This window comes from Scaptodrosophila lebanonensis, unplaced genomic scaffold (genome assembly GCF_003285725.1).
Source record: "Scaptodrosophila lebanonensis strain 11010-0011.00,11010-0021.00 unplaced genomic scaffold, SlebRS2 tig00000024-arrow-pilon, whole genome shotgun sequence".
NCBI lineage: Eukaryota > Metazoa > Arthropoda > Insecta > Diptera > Drosophilidae > Scaptodrosophila > Scaptodrosophila lebanonensis.
This window is the reverse complement of record NW_022060538.1, coordinates 12,837,607-12,864,612: the sequence shown is the minus strand read 5'-3', so window position 1 is coordinate 12,864,612 and position 27,006 is coordinate 12,837,607. Positions and strand designations below refer to the sequence as shown.

Sequence of the window (27,006 nt, the reverse complement as noted above, 5' to 3'; positions counted from 1 at the left end):
TATAGACAGACACACTCGCGCTCAAATCAGTTCTACAATAATCCCATTACAATGCAACGAACGGGCTCACTGACTTTCAAAGCAACGGCACAAGCTTATTCCGCCTTCCTAGTCCTCGATGGTTAGCTAGTTGTGCGCTCACGTGGGAATTTCAATTGTGCTTGCTGCTACTTATAAGCAATGTTGTCATATAAAATATGTATTATGCGTATATTCAATAATTTTTAGTTTGAAATAATCACTTAAGGAATTGTTCCTACAAATGCCGTGCGTGGGGTTGAGTTAACTGATGTGGAAGGAGAGAAAGGGTGCCCCAGAAAAAAACCACAATAACAAAACGCTTTGCACTGCCGTTCCACACATCTATCCGAGTCGATCGTCTGCTTATGACTAACTCTCTCTGCTCACAGCAGCTCTCTTGCAGCTCACAATACTATACTATTCAATTTTATTCACGCAATATTATTTAAGAGAGAATTTACCGTAAGCTTATTAACAGAGCGGGGTGTGAGAGAGGCAATTAGCATGTCATAATTGGAGAGATGCCACTGGCCTGCAGCATTTATGTGGGACCTGGGATACTTTTAACGGAAATAAAGGATCCAAGGCTCCAATTTAATATGTTTTAATAGTTTTAATGAATATAATTATTCATTTGTAGTACAAGAAAATGTCTAATTGAATTATTTAGCAACGGTCTTGTTTCACATCTTCTTTTCCACTCCTCTCTCATCGTTCGACTTCATCTATTCTTCATGCATGTGGTGAATTTGGTGGCCTGTTGGCACTACGTTGCCAGACCCATTCCCACATTTATTACTAATTTATTGACAAATGTAAATGTACAGGGTGCGCCATATTGAATAATATTGAATAACTTTGTCATTAGTGAACCGATTGACTTGAGTAGACCAGTGTTGAAAACCTCACTTCAAGAAATTGTACAGAACCAAATTAAATAAAAATATCTCATACTTGAAAATCGGTTGTTTATTTTCAAAGATATTCAATGTTTACATACCGACATAAAAGATGGCGCACCCTGTATGCTGTTCAAACTGTACATGAACATGTCTTCTATGTATGTATTAATTAAATTTTCTTTATTAATTTAATTAATTAATTAAATTTTTTTTAATAATTTAATATAAACAAATATATTTTTAATTTTCCCGTTTTGTGGAGTACATTAATTAATTAATTTTTTTTTTAATAATTTAATTTAAAAAATTTTTTTTTTAATTTTTCCTTTTTGTGGAGGCTATTTTACTGTCGGGCTTGGTCGACTGTAGCGTTCTATCTTGTTTTTTTCTGAATACCCCCAGAATTGAATTGAATTCTAAGATATGAGCGAACCAGTTACAGCTGCTCCTTTCTTTTCTTCTTGACATGACACAACTTTTGATCTGCTCTGCCAACTTTGTCATAAAAAATAAACAATATATAGCAAACATAGCCTCCACATAGTAATTTCCTGGCTAGGCAAAAAGCAATAGTTTTAAGCATGACCGAACAGTATGTGCCGTCGAATGCCGAATCTGTTGTACTATACGCGTCTTATCAACGCCGTTCTCGTGTGTAAATGGAATAATCACAGGACCTGTAGGCTTCGCCACAGAAAACTCGCCTTTTCGTTTGTTCCTTGCCCATGTCTGAGCGCTCTCAATGTGTGTGCGATCCTTGCTCTGGCTAACATCCGGTGGCGCAAATGGATGAGGTCGGTACATTGCACCAGTGTCGATGAGAAGGAGGTCGCAACTAAGCGGAAGGACACCTACGATACACTAAGAAGAATACTCGCTTTTCTCTATGAGCGCATTGTGGTGCGAAATTCCCCGAAAGCCGAACCGTGTGAAGCAAACAGTGAAAGGTATAAGGGGCATCGAGCCACATTTCGCGACATAACCATACAGGAGTATGAGAACAGATTGCGTTCATACTCGATGCCAGATAAGATCTTCCGATATTTTGCCACAATTAAGATGAAGAACGAAGCTGGACGATGGGAAATATTCATGACACCGAGAGATTTCTTACGCGCTATAACACCAGGTCTACGACAACCCGAAAACCTTGGCTTAGACAGATTCCGTAAGGTAGACCAGAGCCATATTAATCAGCTTCCCCTCCTGCCAAAGGATAGTATTTTCTACAAATTTCGTTCCGATGGCCTGTTAACTTTTGGTGACTACGTTTTCCTAGTAATGTTAATGTCAATTAGCGAGCGTTACTTTGAGATCGGGTTTCGCCTATTCGATCGCGATGGGGATGGCGACCTCACCAAAGAAGACCTACGTTTCATGACGGAGAGTGTTGGCAATGGCGATGGTGTGCTTACGAACCATAATCTGAGCCGTTACTTTTTTGGGCAGAATCACAATCAAACGTGCAGCATAGAGAAGTTTCAACAATTTCAGCAGCAGGTCCATGAGGAGGTACATAAAATGGAGTTTAATATGCTGGCCAAGAAAACTGGGGCGAATAATAAGAAAGCCATCGGCGAAGTGGCCTTCGCTAAAATGTTGCTCAGCTACGCACGCATGCCCATAGCGGAGAAGACGGAAATACTGAAGCGTATTCAGAAAAAATTCACCAAGAACAGTCAAGGAATTTCGCTGACTGAGTTCCTGATGTTCTTTAAATTTGTCAAGGATATGGCTGCAATCGATACAGCGCTCACCTTCTACTACCTATCTGGGGCAAATATCTCTCGCAGTACGCTGCGACAAGTGTCCCATGTGGTGGTCGGCGTCAGTCTGTCCGATCATCTGATTGATGTCATCTATACGGTCTTCGATACAGATAATAATGGCATACTCAGTCGCAGCGAGTTCATCAGCGTGCTGCGGGACCGTAGTTCGGGACGCATCAAAAAAAATAAATCCATAGGCCTCGCTCAAATGCTATCTATATTGTACAGATGTGCTGTTGACACGTCTCCCATTTAATAGCTACTTGTCGCCACTGTGGCTTACACACGAGTACATATACTTGTATGTTCCGGCCTTGCATCGCCCCCTCAATCATTTTTATGGCCAAATCAAAATAAATTGTTAAGGTATGTTGTATAAAATAGAAGAAGAAAAACAGCACGCTCAGCATTTTAAATTGCAGGCAAGCAAAACAGAAGCACTCCGAATTTTATCGCAGGCTCCCAATCCCAGTGATAACAAAAACAACTGCTATTTTCGGTAGACCCTTTAGGCAGTTCTTGTTGTTGTCACACACGTGTGTGTACTACATACATGTATGTACCTGCAGCGTCCTTTAACTGTTATTTCACACACACACACACACACATATGGATTTTAGTACAATTTTACTCGACAATCACTGGACTTTTCATGTTTTTCATGAGTTTTTCACATTTTATGCTTTTAGTCTCTTAGCTATTAGCTTCTGCACTGCTGCCCTCTTCATCGAATTCTGAATACACTTTGCTCCATTGTCAGAAAGCTGCTTATAAAGCTGCCTAGATGTGCAACTAAAGTTACAACTCACGGCTTAGGGAGTCACCTGATGTCCTGGCTGGCCGGAGTGCAAATGTAGTTGTAGGGACGTTCAGCTGAGCTGCAGATGATAGTCTCGGTTGCACTGTCACCTGGTCGAAGGTATGTTCTACTTGTATGTTGTATATTGGAGCTATAAAGGATGTCAGATGCACGATGAACTCTTTGAGGGAGCATTGTATCTGTTTATGGTATAAAGGATGTCTTTAACACGCAATACTATTCGCTATGACTGATTGCATAAATAAAACAATATATTGGATTGATCCTTGCAGGGTTTAGTAAGTGCACAGTTTATTTTTTATTCATTTACTTATTTGTTTTATTAAATCAACAAATGGGCTACACATATAGTTTGTAGTACAATTTTACTCGACAATCACTGGACTTTTCATGTCATGGCCCGATTCTCAGCCAAATGTTATCATAGACGTTATAGATTTAACAAAACAGTAAGTAGAGGGGAAAACCAAAATCTAAGCAATATTTTTACACGGTATATTGATTCCAGAAAAAGTCGTGTAAAAAAGACTTTGATCATTTGCTATTTTAAATCGTACTAAATGGAATGACGTCGGTAACCATATATCAAATTTTTAATTTTCAAACCGTGCTAAATCAAAACCGTGTAAAAAAGACCGTGTAAAAACAGAATTAGGTGTATAATAATTAAGGAAACAGACACAGAAAAGAAAAATCTCCAACCCGCTGGGCGAAGTTTTATTGCCAGTCCGGAAAGCTATTTCGCCGGAGACAACTATAAAGGACAGCTCTCTCTGAGAAATCTGGAGGAAATAAATTCATAAAATTGTTCACAGCGTAATTGGTTGTGAGTCTAGGCGAAAGGATGAATGGAAAAAATGCCCAAGGAACTGAGAAATTAATTTACAGAAGAAAAAATATGTCCCTCAGAATAGAGTTAAGTCAGAATAGAGTCATCTCTGATGATATGGATTTGAACTCTCACCTTGTTTGTTGGCATGAACTTGACGACCTTCTGCTTTATCAGTTGTGCCTTTGCTGGTTTATTGAATATAAATTGAACCATTATATAGTAGTATAGTAAGGCCTATTTATAATGACCTATCATGACCATTTACATGAACTTGTCATTGTACAGGTCGCTGCTAAATCACCGTTGCTGGCTTCTGGTTTATGACTGTTGGTTTGCTCTTTATTGCTAAATCTTAAGCTTATTGTTGTTTTTGTTTTTTTGCTCCGGCCATACTCTAAGCTGCAACTGCCTTAGAAATGCAAATAAGTACATGTATGTATCAGCTTATAGGCCTGGTAGTCAAATTGTTTTTCATCGCAATATTTCCATTGCACTACACTTTGCAAATAAAAGTAAGACCTTCTGAAATTTTTAATTGCATGTTGCTCTATTACTCCTAGAAAGGACGTAGCAAAAGCGATTTAATCGACGTTCACATTTAGAATATCCCTTTTCGTTCACCAACAACATGTGCTACAGAATATCAAAATCGGTTTAGAAGAAGTCTGCCATTACGTTTATTTTAAATGCAGAATTGTTGATGTTTGTTATATTTTCTAACATTTCTTTAATTTTTTTTTTAAAAAGTGTTGCACGAAACCTTAAATTTGATATGAAAAATAAGTCGAGTTCATAATATAAAAGAATCTGGCCTCATTTTTAAAAACAGTTTGCAATAGGATGTTTGTTTAAATGGATTTAAAATGCAAAACCGTGTTTAGCGTTCCGACTTCTCTCGGCCAATATTAGCAACAGTCTAGGCCGTATTACCCTTCCAACAATTGAGAAGAGCTTCCACACTGACGTTTAATAAAGCAGCCTAGAGCTCTATGCAGCATCTTGTTTGTTAAACAATCTTTTTTTGTAACTATCTTTGTTTATTTATTGAATCTCAGCCTGTTTCCTTCAGGCAGTATGAATAGTTAATCAAATCTTATTTTAATTTAATGTTAATATCTTTTACAATTAACTCTTGAATTGTATTCGACCCCGACTGAGAAATTTTGTCGCTGGGCTGCCTGGTTGTTACCTGAAACGTGGATTAGAGATCCAATGCAAGAGGATTTGAATGTGGAACGAACATTGTTGGAGTTGTGTAATCTCTTATCCTACGAGTTTTATGTGGAAGTCTCTCTGAAAGCTCTCGTTTGTAGGTTTACAGTTTTCGAAACTGAATCGATTTTAGTGCCAGCAAGGAGTGTGAACAACTACTTACTACCTTCCCCCTTGCACATTTCAAAAATCAAAGTTATATATGTATCTACCCGTACTATATGCATTTACATATCATGTGCTTGCAGTTGTGCTCACTCGAGCACTTGTCAAGGAATGAAACTTTTGACTTGTTCTAGAGGAAACTTTGTACACATAAAGTGCGATAAAAATAAACAGGAAACTTGAGCGCAGGATGTAACTTACGGGTGGGCGCATATAACAGACACTGGACCCACGCACTGTGCGTCAACTAAATTCTATTTTAACAAAAAGGACACGCTCATTTGTGAACCAAAGGCAACTTGCTTTAATTAAAGAGCCAAGACGCCATCGCTTATTATGTATATATAAGTATATATTTTACTGCTGACCTTTAGAATACCCGCATATTGTGGCTTTAAAAAGCAAACAGCATTTTGTAAAAGATGTACTTTTTTGTTTATACAAGTAGCTTAAAGGTCAACACTAAAAGATTCATAAACAGCGGTCGTGGCTTACAGCTTTATACACACATAGCATAAGAGTCCTTTATCAATGACTTCTTGAAAGCGGTTCATCAATATTATATGAACTCAATTAATTTCGTATTATTAGTCAAATAATTGGCAGCATCTTGCTTGACCTTTAAAGTTGAGCAACTTTTCCGTTTTTAGAAAACCTTTTAGTTGTTGTTGCAATGTTTGTAGCTAATCTGTCGAAATTAAAATGTACAATAACAAGTAAAAAAGCTAAAGTCGGGTGTCCCGACTTTGAAATACTCTGTACATATGCTTAGAATAATTAGAGAAATTAAAAAAGTAAGAGAATTAAAAAAAAAAATTTGATCGATTTTACCCCTTTTGATATTCGAACTCACGTAATTGCACACATACAAAGCAATTGATAGAATAATGTCGGTCTAACATCCAAGACGGCTCAGCTGCTCCCATTTTCTCTGATACTGTAATATTTCAAATTGTGCTCTATTCCAATACATATATTATAAATAGTGTGTATATGAATCAAAATAATTATTCTGAGTTAAAAATAATATTTATCGGCGTTGTTCCTGAAATAAAATTATGAAATGAAATAAATTTAAAGAAAATTAAAAAAGAATCTTTTAAATTTTATAAAACCCAAAAAAACTGTCTTAACCTAAACTAGTGATGTAAATACTTGTATGCATCGATACATCGATGTATCAATTTTTACGTAAGCGACTGTTTACGTTTTTACTCGATGTTTGTTGATTCGATGTTTCGATAGATTTTTATAAAAATATCGATGTTACGGACATTTCTAAGAATCTCCCAAAAAATACACACAAGTAATAAAACTGTGATATTGCTTGTTGAAAAGAAGTGCTAAAGAACTGCTAAGAAAACATGACAAAACAAAATTATTATTATTACAAATTTTTATGACAAATCGATGTATCGATTTTAATTTTTCGATACATCGCTGCATCGATGTTCGTCATGGCGATTTTCGTTTCCGATGTAAAACATCGATGTTTATTTAAGATTTACATCACTAACCTAAACAGAACTAAAATCACAATTTTTCAAGAATAAAAATATTTCTTGCGTTGTACCAGACTCAACAAACTTCTCTAGTGAATTGAATTTGTTCAATAATATCAGTAAAATAAATATAGCAAAGAATAAAATATCTTAAAATTTAAAAAAAAAAATGTACTAGAATTTCGTAGCTAATCGTACTTTTGTCGCTATATGGAATTGATTTAAGCACATAATCCTTAATTTTTTCTCTGTGTGTAGAATAGTTGGGCTTCTAACTATTCACAAATTTACTGAGCAATATTTAAATTTGTAAATTATGCAGTTTTATAGTTTTTGGACGTGTAGTGTGGAAAATATTGTTTCCCACACACTTATGCATCATCACAAAAAACAAATACGCACAAGATCCATGCGTTTATACATACTCGTACACCTACACACCTATGTGAAAGGCACTTATTTGTTTAAACTGAATTTTGGCATAACGCACATGAATTAAGAAGGGCGCCTCCGATCTGTAAGCTAGTACGGGGCCACTCCAGCAGCTCCAGGAGATATTCTAGCTAGGAATATGGGGGAGGGGGGTGTCCGCCCCTTGGTTCAACTTTCGAATCTGAATTCATGCATACGTGTGCATTTATAACGAGCAATTGGAGGATTCTTGCACAAAATATGGACGAGGAATCGTTTTTTTTTTTCTTATCAGGCATGGCAATACACTTTGCTGGCGCTGCTGCATACTTTAAGGCGTCTTTAATTTACATAAGCGAAGCTTAACTGTGAATGTGTGCTGGTTGCTGGTGAAGCGTAATTGAGTTTCTGACTTTTGCACTCTTTAAGCCATTTTAGGTCTGGCAATACTCGCTGCTAGCGCTTAAAGGTTTTCAAAAAGTTGTCATTTAAAAGGATTAAAAACTTTTTCACATCATTTCCTGCCGATTAAAATGTTCAGCGTTGCGCGACAATGTGCAATACCTACCTACAGATGAACTGAGCGAATCCAATGTATTAGAAAGTTTTAATGTAAGTACCAATCCTCAACTATATATAAATTCATGCATACAGCATAGGCATGCTTAACGTGCTGGTTGTATAACAAAGTTTGGTTCCACATTCCTGTTGTCTATGGAGACCTTCGCTGGCTTAAAAGCATAGTCGTATAAGTAGAGGCTTTAACTTTTCCCAGGAATACATGTTTGCAGCCCTCACACTAGTTGATGTTTAATTTCCAAATCCCAATTACTTACTCAGCGAATATCGCCATCTGTGAGAAATATAATCGCCTCAATCGCTACGCAGTTTAGTTAAAGGTATTGCAAAAATTAAGTCTTTAAGTTCTAGGAACTCCTTTAATGCCAGTTAGTTAAGTAAAAAATCGCTCGAAGCTATATCTTCTTTTAAATATCTTCGACTCCTCAGCAGTGTGCCTTACTTTTTCCAACATAATTACTAATTACCTATATATTAACAATGCCATGAAAAAATGAAAAACATTTCGTAGTTGCTGAGACTGGTGACGATTTTTCAGGCGACCTAGTACAGTGGCACGTGAATCCAACACAGCGGAAAATGTAAACATGTGACCAGGTGTAGGCAGGGGCGCCCGGAAAGGGGGCCTTTGCCGCACCCCACCCCTTTGGTAAAAGCTGCCTACACCCTTGCATGTTACGGTTTTTTCGTACAAACAATTCCGAAGACAGATAGAAAGATGCAAAATATAAGCTTATAAGGTTTTTTAAGGTATATATGTATATAATGTACATATATGTAGTATATAGCCAGCATGCCGGGATGAACCAAAATAGCGATGCCCATCCATTTTTTTCAAACACTTTTCTTCTCTTAGGGTTAAAGAAATCCCGTGGAAAAATTATTCTCGTATGCTGTCGAGACAATTTTGACTTAAATAGAAACATATTTAAGGCATATTATCTGTTGCTGTTATTTCTGTTGGTATTTTGTTGGTATTTTGTTGGTATTTTGTTTGTATTATAAGTTACAAATGATCCCCAATTACGGAATTAATATAAAGTGCTTTCTGATAAAAAAAAAAAAAAATTAAGCAAGTTATAAAACCGTGGAGAAATAAAGCTGTTGTTATTTATAATTAATGATATATAGTTTCAGTGCATACTCAGTTTAAATATCTGATATTGATATGGATATTTGATATTTTATTTGATAGTTGGAAAATGTAAAAGCTGTTCAAATTGTACATTCCAGTGTTTCTTGAATGCTGACAATGAGTTTCAGAACACACAGAAATACGGAAATAATTGAAATACAAGTATACTGTATGCGATAATACTATTTCAAAACATATACGTTTGTTCAAAAAATATAAATTTTTAAAAATCTTTACAAGCAGCAGAATATTTAAGATTGTTTCTCAAAGAAAATCAACCCCAAAGCAATGTAGAACCTATCTGCAGGTTGTTCGATGCTTTTGCCGTGAATGCTCGGATCAATTTTCAGAATATTCCTCAAATATGTCAACAAATTTAGAAAACAAATTTTCCATTTTTTTATCTAGATTACTATTATCTTTGAAGTAAAGAAAAAAAAAAAAAGTAAAACACAGAAAGGCTTTGCACTATCGCTCTACATGTCCAGCTTACTTGATCGTATGCGTAAGTCTTACTCTCGCTGCTCACAGCAGCTCTCTTAAAGCTCACAAGCTTGCAATATTATTCGAGAGAGAATATGCCGTTAGTTTAGTATTTAAAGAGAGGCCACTGGCCTGCCACACTAACAAGTTATTCATTTGACAAGCAACATGAAAGCAGCTCTCTTCCTGCTCACAGGCTTGCAATTATACAAGAGAAAATTTACCGTTAGCTTAGTAAATAAACGGGGCGTGAGAAAGGCAATTAGGCTGATATAATAAAAGAAAGAATCAAAGAGATCGAATTCAATAATGTTGTATACAAATCCAAGAAACCAAGTAAAACAATTTTTAATTTAAATTTCAATAGTTTTTGAAAATATGTATTGTGAAAAGTAAAAAATATGTATCTAGCATATAATAGACAATGGGAATTTTATAGCATTTGAGGACAGCCTGCGCCACCGTGCGTTCGTGTGTTAGTTGAGTTCATGTACTCGTACTATGTAGTACTGTGTATGTGCCTTGGCCAACAAACCAGCCAGTGTGCATATAATGATGATGAATAGTTGGATTTGACATATGAACCACATTAATATGGCGTGAGCCAACGGAAGGACACCGTACACCACTATTTATACTCCTGACATTGTAAGATAGCTACACTTTTTTTCTTGTCAGCTGCGCATTTTGTTTTCATTTTGCCAATAGACTTGTGCAGTATGCTATTCGTTCAAATATTTTCTTTGCACTGATATACATTGTTTCCAGTATGGTTTGGCAAATTAGGTGTTAGTTTAGTTGAGATATGCTGAAGTAGTATGTGGAGAAGATATTAGTCGCAGCTGAAAGCAGCAGGCAACTGGAAGTAACTATCTAGATGAAAAAATGAATTTGTTAAAAAATCAATTGGATGTACATTTTCCAATCTGCTGCACATTTTGTATTTTACACAACAATAACTATTAAGTGTATTTAACAGAACTTAAAGTCTTAAGTTATCCGAAATAAAGGAGAAGCATATCCAATTAAATTCATAGAAATAGCGTGTTTCGAGCATATTTCTTGTGACAAGCTGGGACGAGGAGCTGTGCCAGCAATACGGCCCAATGGCGGAAACCTAATATCTGTCGATGAGGTTAAATATTTCGGTAGCAACGAAATGCAGGATGAAGATGGCCAGAATCGACTGGATGCTCGACCATAACAGAAAGCTATACTTGCACTGCAAGGAGGATATCTATAACAGCATCATTGTTCAAGAATAAAACCTTGCAGGCTTATCTCTGGGGACGATTGATACGTTCGCGGTAATTCTGGATATTGTTGGGCTCCTAATTAACACGCCCCAGGCCCGTAAATGACGATTTCAATCATCCGACTGAAAGCAACTATTTAGTGTGTGCTTAAACACATATTTAAAGGTCCTTAATTTAAAACAATGTTAAGGCTGGCATTATTTAATTAAATAACCATAATAAAACTAACATATTTTTAGTTTTTATTACAAAGAATTCTCAGCTACTCTCAATTCGAGTTGCCTTTTTCAGAGTAACACATTTCTTTTGTTGTTAAAATTGAACCATCTACCCAATTTTTATTTTGTTTCTATTTGATTTTCACTATTTCCTTCTATTATTTCGTTATGAATACAAGTTTTCTTGATTTTAACTGTAAAAAAAGAGCAAAAATACATAAATTCATATACATTTGAATAAACAATATAGCCTTACACTTCTCAAGGAAGGATATAAAACGTAATAACAATGGAAATCAAATTTTATTTCCCTACCAATGTGCAACTTTTCCAATTCAAAGTACATATTTTTCTAAGATATATACTCGTCGTATATCAACTTTTATATTGTGGCAAGTGTAAGTGTTTAAATAACTTGGAAACCATTGTGTAAAATAAAGATAGATAGCTTCCAAACATCAGTCTGAATTGTATGCAGATTCGACCTGTGTAGTTCTTTTTTTTTTTAGTAACATAGTAGCACAGATCCTGCGAAATCCATTTGCAATCATAAACAACCATTATACCTAATGGCGTGCATTTAATTTGCTCATTCAAAAGCTGGTGGAAAATTTTTAATATTTTATTACAACATTGCACTGAATTTTATAAATTGTGCATTTCTCCGAAAATTACAATATTTTTCTTCTATTGATATTTTTTACGAACATTGTTATTGCACATAAAACTTGTTTGTGGTCTGAGCTAATGTTTTATAAGAAATTCATTTGTAATATGTTTGTTAACCTTTTGCTGTGAGAAATTTGTCAACAAAACCCCCTTCTTTATGCAACAGCGGGGCTTATCAATATAATTCAGTTATTACACTGCAATATATATTCCAACAGTCCCCTTTAAAGCCTTTTAAATAAACACTTCATGCTCAAACCTTTAAATTTAGTTCTTCGAATCATGTATTACTGTTAAAACTAACCCTTGGGCGAATGAGGCGTTTTTTAATTTATGTTTTATTTAAACTCTTTCATGTTTCTGACAACTAAATATACTAAAATAACTAAAATAATTAATAATTTCCAGTGGTTTATGTATTGGGGAGTTGAAAGCCAACTTGTACCTCCAACCAAATGTAACAAACTCAAAAGAGACCCGAAAAATGTGTAATTAATTTAATAAAATATAATTTATACAAAAGCTAAAAACACCGAAATTAATATAGAAATCAAATAATACAGCGTTACCTATGCTTTTGACACTTTGGTACATGAGTACAGACGCCCAACGCAATTAGTATAAAAGTTAAACCATTAAAAAAATTACTCGGTACGTTTATTTGTATATTTCAGAGCCGTTAAATGTATTAACAAGTCAATACATATTCATTTTAAATTACGATTACCGCTAATTGACTTTCCAGCTATACGACCATCACTTAATTCATATGGCGTGACACATCATTGTGCATACATACAAGTACAGCTATAATTACAAACATATAATATATTAATTAAAACAATATTCACATTGCAATCAACTCATCATACTGAAGATTTAAATTCATTGAAATACGACACCATTAGCGCTCGTCCTGATTACGTCAACTTTGTTGCCAACTGCTTGTCAACATTTACTCCGAATTCCAAGCTACATACATCCATTCCCTGGCAACATTCATTTGCGTCTGCTGTGCCCCTTGCCTCAGCGAGTCCGAAAAGCCGTGCCACTTCATTCTGTTGGACTGGGGCGTATAGTATTAAGCAGAATTAACCGCAACAACATATACATAAGGGGAATGCAATTAACACGTTAATTAAATAATAATACCAATAATTGTATTACAGTTTTTAGTTTTATTTAAAATCCCTATTTTTTGCGTTTTTTTTTTTTTCCAGCACACATATTGCAAAGAAAATATATAAAAAATGTATATGTATATAAAATTTTCACGATGAAAGTCACAACATACGATTAAAAAAATGTCAAGCCCGCTTGTAACTCAATTTATTTTCGTCAGTCATTTATCATTTGGTGTGTTGGCCAAAAATCGATGCGTAGTGCGATGTTTGAGGCTGTGGAAGGAAGCACAGCTCTATGGCTAGACAGGATATGTGATAATGCACGAATAGCACGCTGAGCAGTAAGCCACAGGAGACACCAGCACACCTTTTGCCTTCGTCAACGGAGTGTGTTTGCTGAATAAAGAATCTGCATGTTCGATGATACAACTGACCCAAAAAAAGCAACAAAAAAAGAAAAAGGCTGCGAATTATGACAGGGCCCCTGCCAAAAAAAAAATATGAAAAATTAAAGTCGAAAAGAATGGCGCAGGAACAGGAATAGCCGAATTGAATGACTCCATTGCTGTAACCAACGGCTTTACCATCACCATGCAACTCAATTCGCCAATTCGCTTGGCACGGCACCAACACGTCATGTGTTTCGCTCCCGACAGCAGGACAGAACGACCGACCCACCGACTGGCACATGTCAATCAGACAGCATGTCCATAATCTCCGCTTGACATGAACTTAAAAGTATTATGACAAATATTTTGCAATCTGTGCGACACGCTGTCGTATTGGTTTGTATTGGTGAGGATATATGGGGATGTTGCTCTTGTTTTTCAGATATCTTGGCTCTTGCTGCGAATACTACTATACTTGTATATATGGGAGTATATGTCGCTGATATGGGACGGGTAATGCACAACAACTCTTTTTAAATAAAAATCATTTCATTGCGAATTCACTGTGGCGCACAACCATACACATGTACGAGTACGAGTATATAATACACACACACACTACTATATATATGTATGTATATGCATAAATTCCTGCTTTTGACAAAATCTTTCTTTTTGTAGATGTTGATATCATTGTAAGGCAGGCTGTCTCTGAAATTTCACTCTGCCGTTTAACTCGCCTCCACTTCGTTCGGTTCAGACACGATTTTCGCATTCGAAAACCCACCTGGCTTCCTTGTCCACAACAGAAATGGCGTAAATAAATTTTGTATTTATTATTTTATGAATCGCAATTGCTTTTTTAATTTAACTTCCTCGCTGTGACACTTAAGTGAGCAACGTTTGCATGCGGCCAGCGCGAGAGCACGAGTAATTTAATTTACCGTGTGACGTATGTACTACTATATGTTTGTTTGTCTGTTTGTATATATGCATATATATACATATATAATATATATAGTCGTGTACATTTGTATGTCCCCGCATGCATGCATGCTTGTCTGTGCAGGAGGAGACCGTGCCAGTGAGTGTGCCCGTTTGGAACTTAATTGGAAATGTGTGCGCGCAATAATGTGGCATGGCACGTAATTTTGTGGTCAACACAGCACTACTGACGACAAACACTACGTCCTTAACTTTAAAGAATAATATTTCAATAAAAGTTGCTCGCCCTCACAAACCAACTCCAGACAATGGCACAGTCAGCTCGAAAGTTATATAAAAAAATACGCAAATATTTTGGCAACTTCCTACATAGTCCGTATTAACTGTTAAATATGAAATTACGAGCCCATTTTTAGGCAATAGCTAGTGACGAAATCAAATCACGATCCAAGAATTTACTAACTTTTGTGGAACAGCTTCGTTCTGATTGAATTTAAAGACCAAAGTTCCTAAAGAATAATTTTGGAGATGACAACGAGTCATCACTCCTAAGTAGAGTTGGAGAACTATCGGTGGCACTATCAAACTACCATCGATGGTAGCCTTTCACTATCGATAGTTTTAGATAGTTTTTCTTGAAAGCTTTACCAACAACAAAGGGCGCACAATATATTTGCCAGTGAGCTACAATTATGTATTAAACTTTTTAAAGCAATTTATTATAAAATATATGTATGTGAATAGAAGTAAATAAATTGATTAAATAATTTGATTATATTTGAATTAAGAATTATTTTAAAATGTTAAAGCATTAAAGTTTAATTTTGTCGAATGTGAGTAACCGAATCAATGCAATAGTAGTAACAGATCCCAATCCATCAAATTCAAACCGAACGCTTGTTCGTTGAAACTGGGGAAAATATTAATTTGTTGCTCTTTTTAAATAAGAACCCGTGGCTTATATCAAAATATGTATAATTCTGCTTATGAATCCATATATTACATTAATTAATTTAATACCATTAATAATTTGTTAATAACAACGAAATATTACATTTTATTTGTTAAATTTTAGTTTGCTTTTTAATTTAAACCTATATTTGTATTTTTAAACATATTTGTTTAAATCAGTTTACTATCGAAAACTATCGATGATGGTTTTCTGTCGACTATCGATATTTCTCCACCTCTACTCCTGATCTCTGATCAGTAGCTGGGGAATGCAATGATCGGTTATCATGATCACAAAATTAAGTGAAGCGTATCATTAAAATAGTATGATATATTATTCCGTTCCACATTCACATTTCATTCCACTTTATGCCAAGTCCCCTATTTGGCGTTGTTTATCCCTTTAGTAGATTGGTCTTCCAAAACCTATACATGATTTGAAAGGAAGCACGATGCATTTAGATAATAATTTATGCATATGATCAATGAAAAACCTTCAACAAATCCAACTCAGTTCCATTTTATGGCGAAATAGTGCACCATATTAATGAATATGTGGTCTGCTTTATTTTTGCCAAATGTTTTTTTAGAGGGGCATCGGCGGAGGATAAGGATAAGCTACCAGCTGACCTATTAGGATAAGCAAACATATGTCACCAACTAATTGTTTATATGTGATTCGTACTCCCCTGTATGTAACATCTGCCATTTTATATTTAGTTAAGAGTGGTCCTTTGTACTAGTCAGCTGTAGAGTTATGGCCAAAACCTGCAACATAATTATTATTATTATGTAGATAAATACAAGTATATTTAAAAACAAAAAGAAAAAACTACTCAGCGTTTCGTTCAAGAGCTGCTTGATTTGAGCACAATTTGGACAAACTGTAACACGGACATGACTCTATTGATTTATCTCTATTTGCTGATTATACCTTTACAAAATCCTCCTTGATTACCGCCTCCTTTTGCCCTACATTTTCTTGCATACTCTTGACGCTTGGAGCACAGGGTATACAACTGATGTTTAAAATACATTCAAGACTCCTCATTGATTTAAAAATTGTCAAAGTAATCATAAAATTTAATAATTGTTCAACTTAAGAAAGATATTAAATTAAGATTAAATTTAAAAAAAAATCATTGGAGCCAAAAGGTAATCCGAACCAAAGCTTATTTGTCGACATACTAAAGCGACTAACTACAAGTATTTATCGATATTTACATTTTCCAACCAATTAAAAATAAATTCAGCCTTTTCAGCCTTTTTGCTGCCTTTTCATCCCCAGCTCGGAAACCTTCAGTCTTTTAATTAAGCGTTTTCAATCTCAAAAGAAATTTATTTGAAATTATTTTTCAGTCCAAAAAAAGATGCAGTAAAAGCAATTGTGAATTCAGAAAATTCTTCACATTACTATTATGGCAGAACTTGTTATACTGTAAATCATTTGTTTTTCTTGCAGTTATTTTAGCTTCAAAGAAAATGCCAACAGTTGTATACTGGATACAAAATATTTCCTCCGATTGAAATTACTTTATTATTTGTTGTATTTATTGTTGTCTGGCACTTGGCCTTTATTGTTGCAATGAAGTACCCATTGGAAGGTGGAAACTAAATACAAATGAAGCGATTTGCAAACGCCATTTTGCTATCAGTGTGTAGTAATTGTTATGAGAGGAATTCATAGAAGGGAAGCAATTGCTTTTTATTTAAACTAACAACATGGCACATAATCACAACCAACTAAGGTATTTAAACCATTCGGGGAGCCTAACAACAACACATCAATGTAAGGCTGGAAACAAGCATTTACTCGCCCTTTCAAATTTGCATGAAATTTATTAAATTCCCGAGTCGCAAACACATGTCACGGTCATTTCTACAGGCAGACCCGTAATTACATGAACACACGCTCGAAAAGTAGGAGTAAGTAGTCTTTGTCGTTTACATACATATTTGTCTCGCCTAATTAAAATATTTTACGTTAATGAGGGTTTCTCTGCCAACGTTTGTTGCGTGGGAGTGTCAGACCGCGCCCATCAAACTATTAGAATTTCAATAGATTCCTGGCTCCCTTTGTGCGTCCATGCGACTAAGTCAGTTTCCTGCGACTCTTAATCCTTTTGTAACCACAAATTGAGGTCTCGCGACATCCATATAAATATTGGCGCATTTCCTAAGCTGGCGTGGCTCTTTATGGCATACGAGTGCCACATTATTCCACACACACACCACATACATAGTTACATACATACATATGTACATACATGTATTTGCCAAGTTTTTGTTCTAATATCAGGCGGCAAAAGAGCAAGCAGATGGCGTGATTCCAACTACACTATTATTCCGTTTGTGCTGGTAAGCTCCTGCAAATGTCAATACAAGAACTCCTTTTTCATTCTCCACTTATTTCAGGAATTCATTATTTTCGAGGTTTTTTCAAAAATTCACATTCTATTCCCTTTATTTTCCGCTTTGTGCAACAAAAGAAAAAATGGAAGAAAACTGGACGCTTCATTTATAAATCTGTGGCATCACCAAAATAACTACTATTTGTCGATAAAAGAAATAAAATGAAACAAAATAATTTGGTAATTTATAGTAAGTATATAAGTATACCATTATCACTGCATCCAGGGACCGTAAATAATGATTATTTTATTTTTTTTAACATAAAAATCATTCACTTTTAGTAACTCCTTTTTATAGGATTATCTATGCATTTTAATTTTTATTCATTCTCTCACAATTTAATGATTAATTTTGAGTTTTTCTCTACAACTTAACAAATATTGATAATTTTTAAGCAAAAAATGAAAGCCATTTAATAATGATTATTCTTTGAGTATTCTTCTTTTTTTGATAAAAAAAAAAAAACAAAACTCAAGCTTTTATTTTGCCTGAACATATTTTTTTAACGACGTTGTTCTTAACCCAAAACTGTACTATAGGGGTTGGTTATGGCATATTGTTTACGGATATAAATATATTTTTTCCCTATGATTTGAATTACAACTTGAGGTTTATTCCTTATTAAAAAAAATAAAACTTTAAGAATAATCATTATTTAATGAGTGTTATTTTTTTGCTTAACAAATAATGATTATTTATTAAGTTGAAAAGTAAAACTCTTATTATATTGTGAGCGAATGAATGAGATTAAAAAAAATCATTGTGCTGTAATTTTAATAATAATCTTTTAATGATTACGTCCCTGACTTTATCTATGCTAATCAAAATACAAACAAATATTAATTAGGAAAAACGTAATTTTATTCGCAGGAATTTTAAATAAGTATTCTATATACCACACAACATGAGAAATTTTCTGTTTCAATAATATATATAATTCATGAAATGCAATTCCTTATTCCTCCTCCTGCCTTCAATACTATCTCATTGTCTTCCTTGATAAAATTATCTTACTTCAACATTTGATTTATTGCTATTTAATTTAAAATTTACAGCTTGAGTCAAAGCTCCGATCAAATTAAAGTATATGTCTGGAACAAGTATATGGCTGCCACATTCAAGCAATATTTACTTTCGTGTGGTTTGTGAGACTTTATAGAATTTTGTTTAATAAGTTCTTTTTTAATGGCGGCAACATTCATTTTGAAAATAGGTTAATTAAAGTGCTTCGTCAAAATATTCCACTCTATTAATCTGCTATTCAAATAACAATTAAGAAACTTGTGAATTGAAGAGTACACAGAGTGCGCTCAGACTATCTACAGCTCTTTCTTCGAGTATTAGCCCACATCCATCGAAGTTGTGGAAGACTGTGCCAAAAGTTGGTGGAAGATTTAAAGCCTCTATTACGCCATTATAAGACAACATAATAACACATAATAACATATCAACATATGTTTCTCAATAAAAACAAAAATCTTCGATATTTTAAAAAAATATTCATTTATCTTTAAATTTTTTAAATGACAGTTTAAATTCAGTTTTTTTTTTCATTTTTAAACTTTATTCTTTATTTAAGATCTGTCCTATATTGGACAATTATCAAATTTTATGATAACTTTGACCTTTTGGAATTATGTCATGATGGTTGTGGGATTCCGGCTAGCTCGTTGAGCTATGCCAGCCACCATTCAGTTTATTAATATTTAATAAATTATTAGAAACTTTTTTTAAATTAAATGGAAAATTTTTGTGACAAAATAATAGTCCTGATCAAATTTAAAAAAAAAAAAAACTATATTTTTATTTAAATATACTTGTGTTATTAACGTTAATTTCCTAGATATTTAGTCCCATACTATTAATTACTTTTAAAATGCGATCTGACATTGAATTTACCAAGTTTTGAAGAAGTGTTACGATTGCTTCTTTAAATTCATTCAAGAATCCATGCATAGAAACGTTGTAATTTGAATATTCAACTGAACAGTTGCCTATTTTTTTAAACCGATATTTAAATTTGAAGCTGACATCTGCCGCAACAATTTCGGCAAAAATGCATTGCTTGGTGCAGTTGATACTATAGTGGCATTAAGGCGCCATTTAAAAAAATGCTAAAGACCTTTGATTTCAATCTTGTTGAACACAGATCATAGTTTTTAAGAAATCCATCAATTTATGGAGTTGAGATTAGGATGATATAAAAGAAAGACTTTGATTTAAACATACTTTCCAGAAAGGGGCGTCTGCCAAGATCGTTTGAATTGACGCCGCTGAAATACTTTCCGTAGAGGCACTCGAATTAATTATTACTACTAGTAAATAGGGAAATACTATGTTGATTTTAGCCTTGAAGAGGCACTCGAATTAATTATTACTACTAGTAAATAGGGAAATACTATGTTGATTTTAGCCTTGAAAGCAATATTTAGCCTAAAGAATGTAGTTCCTCAAACGCTTATTTCGAATCATATCTAGCTCTACCTTTTAAGGTCAAACAAGCTTCATTACAATATATATACAATTGTACATTTAAAGCCACAATTTCAACAGGGTTCTTTGATATACTCTAGCTGAGTTTAAGTGCAATCAGAAAGAATATACAAGTAAATCTAGATTTTAGGTCGTCTAACTTGAATTTTCAAGAGTCTCTGTTTTGCTCTTTAAGTGTGGTTTATGTATTTAAGTGGATTCAGCAGGTATTCACATTAAGAAAAACATAACATAAACAATTTGTACAGACCTCATATAATCGTATGTTTGTTTGGCCTAAATCCATAGCACAAGAGTCATCGTTTCGCCAATTATTTGGGAGTGTCCAGGTCCCACAGCTTCCAACAGAAGAGTAATGCGGTAATGAGAAAATCATATCACCATGATTTATAACTTGGTGCTCAGATCCAGATAAATATAAATGAATCAACAAAGTGTCGCACAGCAATATTGGGAAATTCAACCAAAGGCGAATACTAAACCCAGACACAGCTGAGCACACACAGCAAACACAGCCAGAAAGGAGCTCCAAATAATAATCAGAGCTGGGCGGACAGTGGTGGAAAATGAGTTTGGTTGTTGATGACAGACAATATAAAACTACGAGAAAATGACAGCAGAAATGTGTATACATAATGCAAATAATAAATGCGGTCAGAAAAGGATCTAAAGCGGAGAGACAGCAAAATTTTTAATGTTTAAACAAAGGGCAAAACCAAGAGCACAAAAAACAATGTACAAAAAAAAAATGGAACGAATGCAAACGACTTGTGGTGTAGCTTGTACTACGAACTCGTATACCTTACTCACCAATTCAACAACAACAAACAACAAATGTCGGAAAGCTGTGTATTAAAGTCCTGCAATAGACCCTGACCTCGCGGGCACTAGTCTGAAATGTGCTTTAGCGAAATATTAAAATTTACTCTTCATGCTACACAAAATCATTGGAGGAAAAGGGGGAGCCAAACAATTGTACAGTGGTGCGAGAAGAATAGGTATGGCTCTGGAACTGCTGCGACAATTTCTGTGGCTTATATTTGCATAGCCAACTAGATGCACCCCTAGCCACCCCCACCCTCCACCCACCTCACCCCTTCTTCACCCGCCCATCGTCAAACTAACAAACGTGGCAGCCTTTTAAAACATGTCCAAAAATACCATGAAACGGGCCGTTGATATACATTAAAAAAATAAACTATGCAGGTCACACACACAGAGACACACGGAGACTCACAGACAGACACATTTAGTTAAGCACACACACACACATATCCCCACAATCGCAGCTGCAAGTCAACTACAAAAATATTACACATTCAAAATGCTAAATGTGCATTTAACTTGTGTATTTATGTAAATCTCTCGGAAATTATTTTGCCTCACAGTTGGCAAAGGTAAGGCCCGACTAGCGTATGCTCCTCGTACTACAATACTTAGTATAGATGAAAATTTCACACACACATACATACATACAAACGCCATCCATGACTGTGGATGTTAGTCATTCTAATGAAAAAGCAGAAACGCCACCAAAACCTGCTCGACTCGTATGTCGTTTGAATGCACATATTTCCTTCTTTATTCTCTTCTGGCTGGCACCTTCCTCGCCTTTTTAGCGCCATCCTTCTATTTCAAATGCCACCCATCATGTCTGCCAATTGTCCCTATTTCAGATTGATGGCCAGCACCGTTGTCATCACCACCGTCTGTGGCAAACGTTCCTCAACCCCCCTCCCCCTTCCTGTGGTGGAGCTGCTCAGTTTTAGTCGCTTTGCATTGGTTTACCATATTTTCTGTTTTATTTTTCGTTCATAATTGTGCAAGGTCTGATATTTTACGAGCACTAGTGCTGCTGATGGTGCTGGTGCTGCATATTTTGCCACTGTCAATAAATATCTGGCTTTTATTCTTCATATACATACATACATTTAAGCATATACATACATATTTGAACACTCTACATATGCACTACATGTGTAGTTCTCTTCATTTGCGTCGTGCTATTGCATATTCATATCAAGACTGCAGAGAATTGACAGTATTGTACAAAATTATTAACGGATTCTTATTCACACATTCAAACATATACGTGTATGTATGTATGTGTGAACCACATTCATAGTATGTCAGTAAAAATGAGCCATTTAAAAGTCTCTCCTTACACATGCATATATATACAGTTTAACACGAAGTGTTAAATATCCTTGGGGCTACATTTTTATGTGCAGTAGCAGAAACACATTCAACATCCCAATCAGTCTTAAATAAGCTTTAAAGAGCTCACTAACTTCTTATTAGACATTTAAAAAACCATTATAATTATTTGTATATCAAGTGTTTCGTAATTGTGGAAGAAATGGCTTCGACACTGACGAACCATTCTCCATCATTATTGAGGAATTAATCAAATAAATCGTTATCTCCATACGTTCGTCCGTCTGTATGATCGCGTGGATTTCAGAATCGGCTAAGCCCATTTGGACCAAACTTGGTAAAGAGACTCTTCTAATTTTTAGTTAAGTTAATTTTTTAAACTATACTAACAATGCCTTTAATTTTTATGGTAGGATTTTTAATATAACCTACTTGTTCAATTGTATGCTTTTTCAGTTTACAATAATTCATATTTTTATACTATTGTACATATATAAAATGTAATTTTATGTTTCAAAATACAACTTTTCAGTACCATAAGAAAATGCCAAAAAAAAAACATCAATTAATACTTACATGGCACACCTAATTCTTCTTTAACGTTGGTATAATTCTAAATACCTTTAGATTGGAACTACCACACTTTTTTCTGCCTCTAACATACATTTCTAGATTGATAAACTTTCTATTTCAACCTTCGAGTAATTATAGATAATAGTCTAGAAATTAATATGAAAAATGTAATTAAACATAAAATGGGACCGTATATTTTAACTCTGACTGTCTAATAAAACAGGTATTTCAAATGACTGATAAAATTAATTTCAGCGCAACATCCAGCTCCTATCGAATGGCGCTCTTTAATGTGGAACTCACAGTATCGAATTAAAGAAGAATAGCTAGTCGAAGATCTGCACTGACCAGTAAATCACATTAAGTGAAGAAAGCTAAGAAATGTTGAAAAAAAAAATATAGTCTTAGACTTGGGAAATATGCATAAATAGGCGGATAGAAGCTGCTGACTGAATAAATGAATCAGTGAATTGGCAGATTTGCTTTGTTGAAGCAATTCTTTCAGTTATATAGATGTGCTATAGTTTTTTAATGGATATGCAAAATATTACACTTTGCATTTAATTTTAAACACACAACAAATACTCTTTACTTTTTAGCATCCAGAGCAAACGAAAAGGGAATTTAATGTTTTTAATAGAGATAACATTTCTTCGATAACAACCTAACACTTGAAATAAAACACTTTAGCAGCCTGAACCAGTTATGACAGCCTACCTTAGCAAGGAAGATTCCTTGTGTCACTTCTCAGAATTCAGCCAGCTTTTCAGTAAACTGTATGGAAAGCAGATGACACAAATGATTTAAAGCCTTAATCCCCTACACGTACAAATCGTTCGCTCATTATTTCATTAATAATAATGGCAAGCTTTCTTTTTTTTCAACATTTATACATTTTCATAAATGAACTGAAAAAGTTGTTTGGTATTACATTTATTTCATTCTTTAATTCAATTTATAAACGCTCCACGGAATGTATAAAGCCAAAAATCTATGAAGGGTTTTAAATATACATGAGCGACAGCGCCCGAGCAGAAATACGCGTATTTTTAAAAGTTCCGTGGGACTACCGACTACGACTTCAATTCAAGCAGAGAAGAAAAAAAACAAATCCGGCGCCGCAGGCCCAGCATGCCTTTTCAGATTTTAATTCAAATATATTTGTTGCCCAAAGTTAGTTGTGAGCAAATATTTTCATAGGACAAATTAAAATGTAGCTCACCATCGTCGTTGTCGTTCACCACCACCAGCAGTGGAGAGACCCGAGATGGGCAGCAGGACCTCAGGCGCATATGTACTACAACTCTAATGTAAACAATTACGGACACGAAAAATACGCTCTGGCATTGCCAAATGGTTATTAGACTATGTTCAAGGTCCACCATACTCTAATAAATAGCACAAGAACCACTAAACCAATATTTTTAACATGCGTCTGCAATGTATTTTAAATTAAAGTGATTTTATGAAATCAATTTTTAATGTTGACAAAAATACAATCTATTATATATAGAGCCTAAGCAGCATCAGAAATGTTACACTTTAATGCCGTACTTGCAAATAAACCTTCCACTACCCAGTCATATTTATTATTATTTTTATTTTATTTTTTGCTTCGTTTTACTCTTGGGAGCTTAGGGATTCTACAAGAACTAACTAACTCTCTATTTTTAGCCGCCTGTCTAGCTGTGTCCGAAGTGGTGTTGTTCTGGGATAATTCCTGGGGGTTCTTCCAGTCTAGCGCCATCATCACAATGTCATCGAAGTGGAGCCGTTTGGATTAAAGGTGAAGAACTATCGGTAATATCGATGGTGGGGCACTATTGAACTACCATCGTTGGTAGCCGTGCACTATCGATAGTTTTAGATAGTTTTTCTGGAAAGCTTTACTAAACACTAACAAATGGCACACAATATAATTGTAGCTCAGAGCGTATATTAAACTTTTTAAAGCAATTTATTACAACATATGTGTATGTGTAAAGGAGAAAAAATGGATTAAATTAATTGATTCCATTTGAATTAAGAATTGTTTTAAAATGTTAAAGCAATAACGTTTAGTTTTGTCGAATGTGAGTACCATAAATTAAAAAGATAAAATATACCCACAAAAAATGTACCGAAACTTAAAAACGCTTTAAAGGGTCAGTTGATAAAAATATTACCAATCTGTGGAAAGGAATATAAGACGAGCGGAAACACCTCGAATTTATAAGACTATTTATAAAGCTTTAACCCAGGCGTGGATAGTCCTGTAACCAATCCATCAAATTCAACCCGAACGCTTGTTCGTTGAAACTGGGGTAAATATTAATTTGTTGCTCTTTTTAAATTAATAATGTTTATGAATCCGTATTTTCATTAATAATAACGAAATATTACTTTTTTTTGTTAAATTTTAGTTTGCCGTTTAATTTAATCCTATATATTTGTTTAAATCAGTTTACTTTCGAAAACTATCGATGGTTTTCTGAAAACTATCGTTGAATATCGATGGTGCCGACTATCGATATTCCTCCACCACTAGTTTGGATTCTTCTCCATCTTTTAGCCTTTAATTATATTTTATTTTTTATAATTTAAGTATTTTAATTTTGTTTTTAATCCAATTACACTTCTTTAATATTTTGTATTGCTATTTCTTCTTCTCTATTTTATTTTTGTTTGACTATGACTATTCTCTGCTGTGAATCGGGGCATAGCTGGCCGTTTGGCAAATACAATTTCCTCACCGAATCAAATTAGACATTTGTTTAATTCTTATAGGCTTTTTTACTATTCCTTATTTTTGCTTAGTTTAAGTTCTATATTGTATTGTTTTTCCTTTTCAAATTGATATCTCTGTTTGTCAATGAAATAAATAAATAGAATATTGAAAAAAGATAAAAAGATAGCCAGTTCTCGATGTTGCTTACACATAATGAGTTGTAGTTTTACCTGCTCGTCCTTTTCGTCTCAGATCCCATCGCAATTTCAAGTTGGACATTTGTTAAACGACTGTCGTGCCAAAGGAAGTTTAAAAATTCCTTTGATTTTTATCTGAAATAAGTTTTGTGCAAATGTGGCACGCTTTCATATACTTAGGAATTCAAATTTGTTTTTACAGCAGTAGAAATCTCAGCTAAAACTCTAAACAAAATATTGAAACAGATTTAAAATTGGTTAAATGGAGCAATCGATGGATGATTGCCACTGGTGTGGGTGTGTCTGTGTGTGTGTTTGTGTGTGTGTGTGTGTGCAAGAACTCAATGGAAGCTCCGTGTTCAGTTTTGCGTTCAGTTTTACATTTTATCGCTTGTACGTTTACACCATTTCAATTACAAACAATAACAATAAAAAGTGGGTGGGATGGGACCGAACACTCCATCGTGTGCTGATGTCGAAGGAATTGTTGAAAACACAAAGCGGAAACAGAAGTGCAAGCGAATTAGTTCACACGGAAGTAGCTGACAGTGTGCGCAACCAGACCAGACCATCTTACTGTCTTCGGCTTCTCCCACAAAGACATGGCTCATGGCTCGCGGCCCATGGCTCCCGGCCAGTGGATGTCGTGCCGTTCGTGCGGAAGTTAGGTGTCGAAGCGGGACTCGTAGGTAAATATTATGGAAAAGAAATTTAAATACGGATTTTTACACTATTTTCTCGCTGTCCATTGCCCACACTTCCACTTCCGTTCGCTTTAATGTAAAAGTGATAATGGATATCGAGCCCTTCTTTATTCGTGCTACTTGGCATTACCTTTTATTTGATGTGTTAAAATGTCAATGGCAGAAACCTATTGACGAGGTAAGAGACTAAGTGGCGCATATATAAAAAGAATAGAGTACAAGGAATTATAATAAAAATTTATAAAAATCTTATAAACCATACACTATTCTATTATTCAAATTACAAAGGTAATAATTTCCTATTCAACTCATACATATGGTGGCATAAATAGATACACATACTTATCTGTTTGTAATATACGGTGGTTCCCTGCAGCTAA

At 34.7% G+C, this 27,006-nt stretch overlaps 1 protein-coding gene across 1 annotated transcript; it reads left to right on the top strand.

Moving 5' to 3' along the window:
• The first annotated feature begins 1,471 nt into the window (after positions 1–1,471).
• On the top strand, positions 1,472–3,152 carry LOC115621427 (calcium uptake protein 1 homolog, mitochondrial). The gene is made up of 2 exons (XM_030515079.1): positions 1,472–3,058; positions 3,115–3,152. The coding sequence occupies exon 1, from the start codon at positions 1,518–1,520 to the stop codon at positions 2,946–2,948; it is 1,431 nt and encodes a 476-aa protein (XP_030370939.1). The 5' UTR covers positions 1,472–1,517; the 3' UTR covers positions 2,949–3,058; positions 3,115–3,152.
• The last annotated feature ends 23,854 nt before the right edge of the window (positions 3,153–27,006 follow it).

Coding starts and splice junctions, on each gene's coding strand:
- LOC115621427 (XM_030515079.1), top strand. CDS start 1,518: ATGTGCCGTCGAATGCCGAATCTGTTGTACTATACGCGTCTTATCAAC.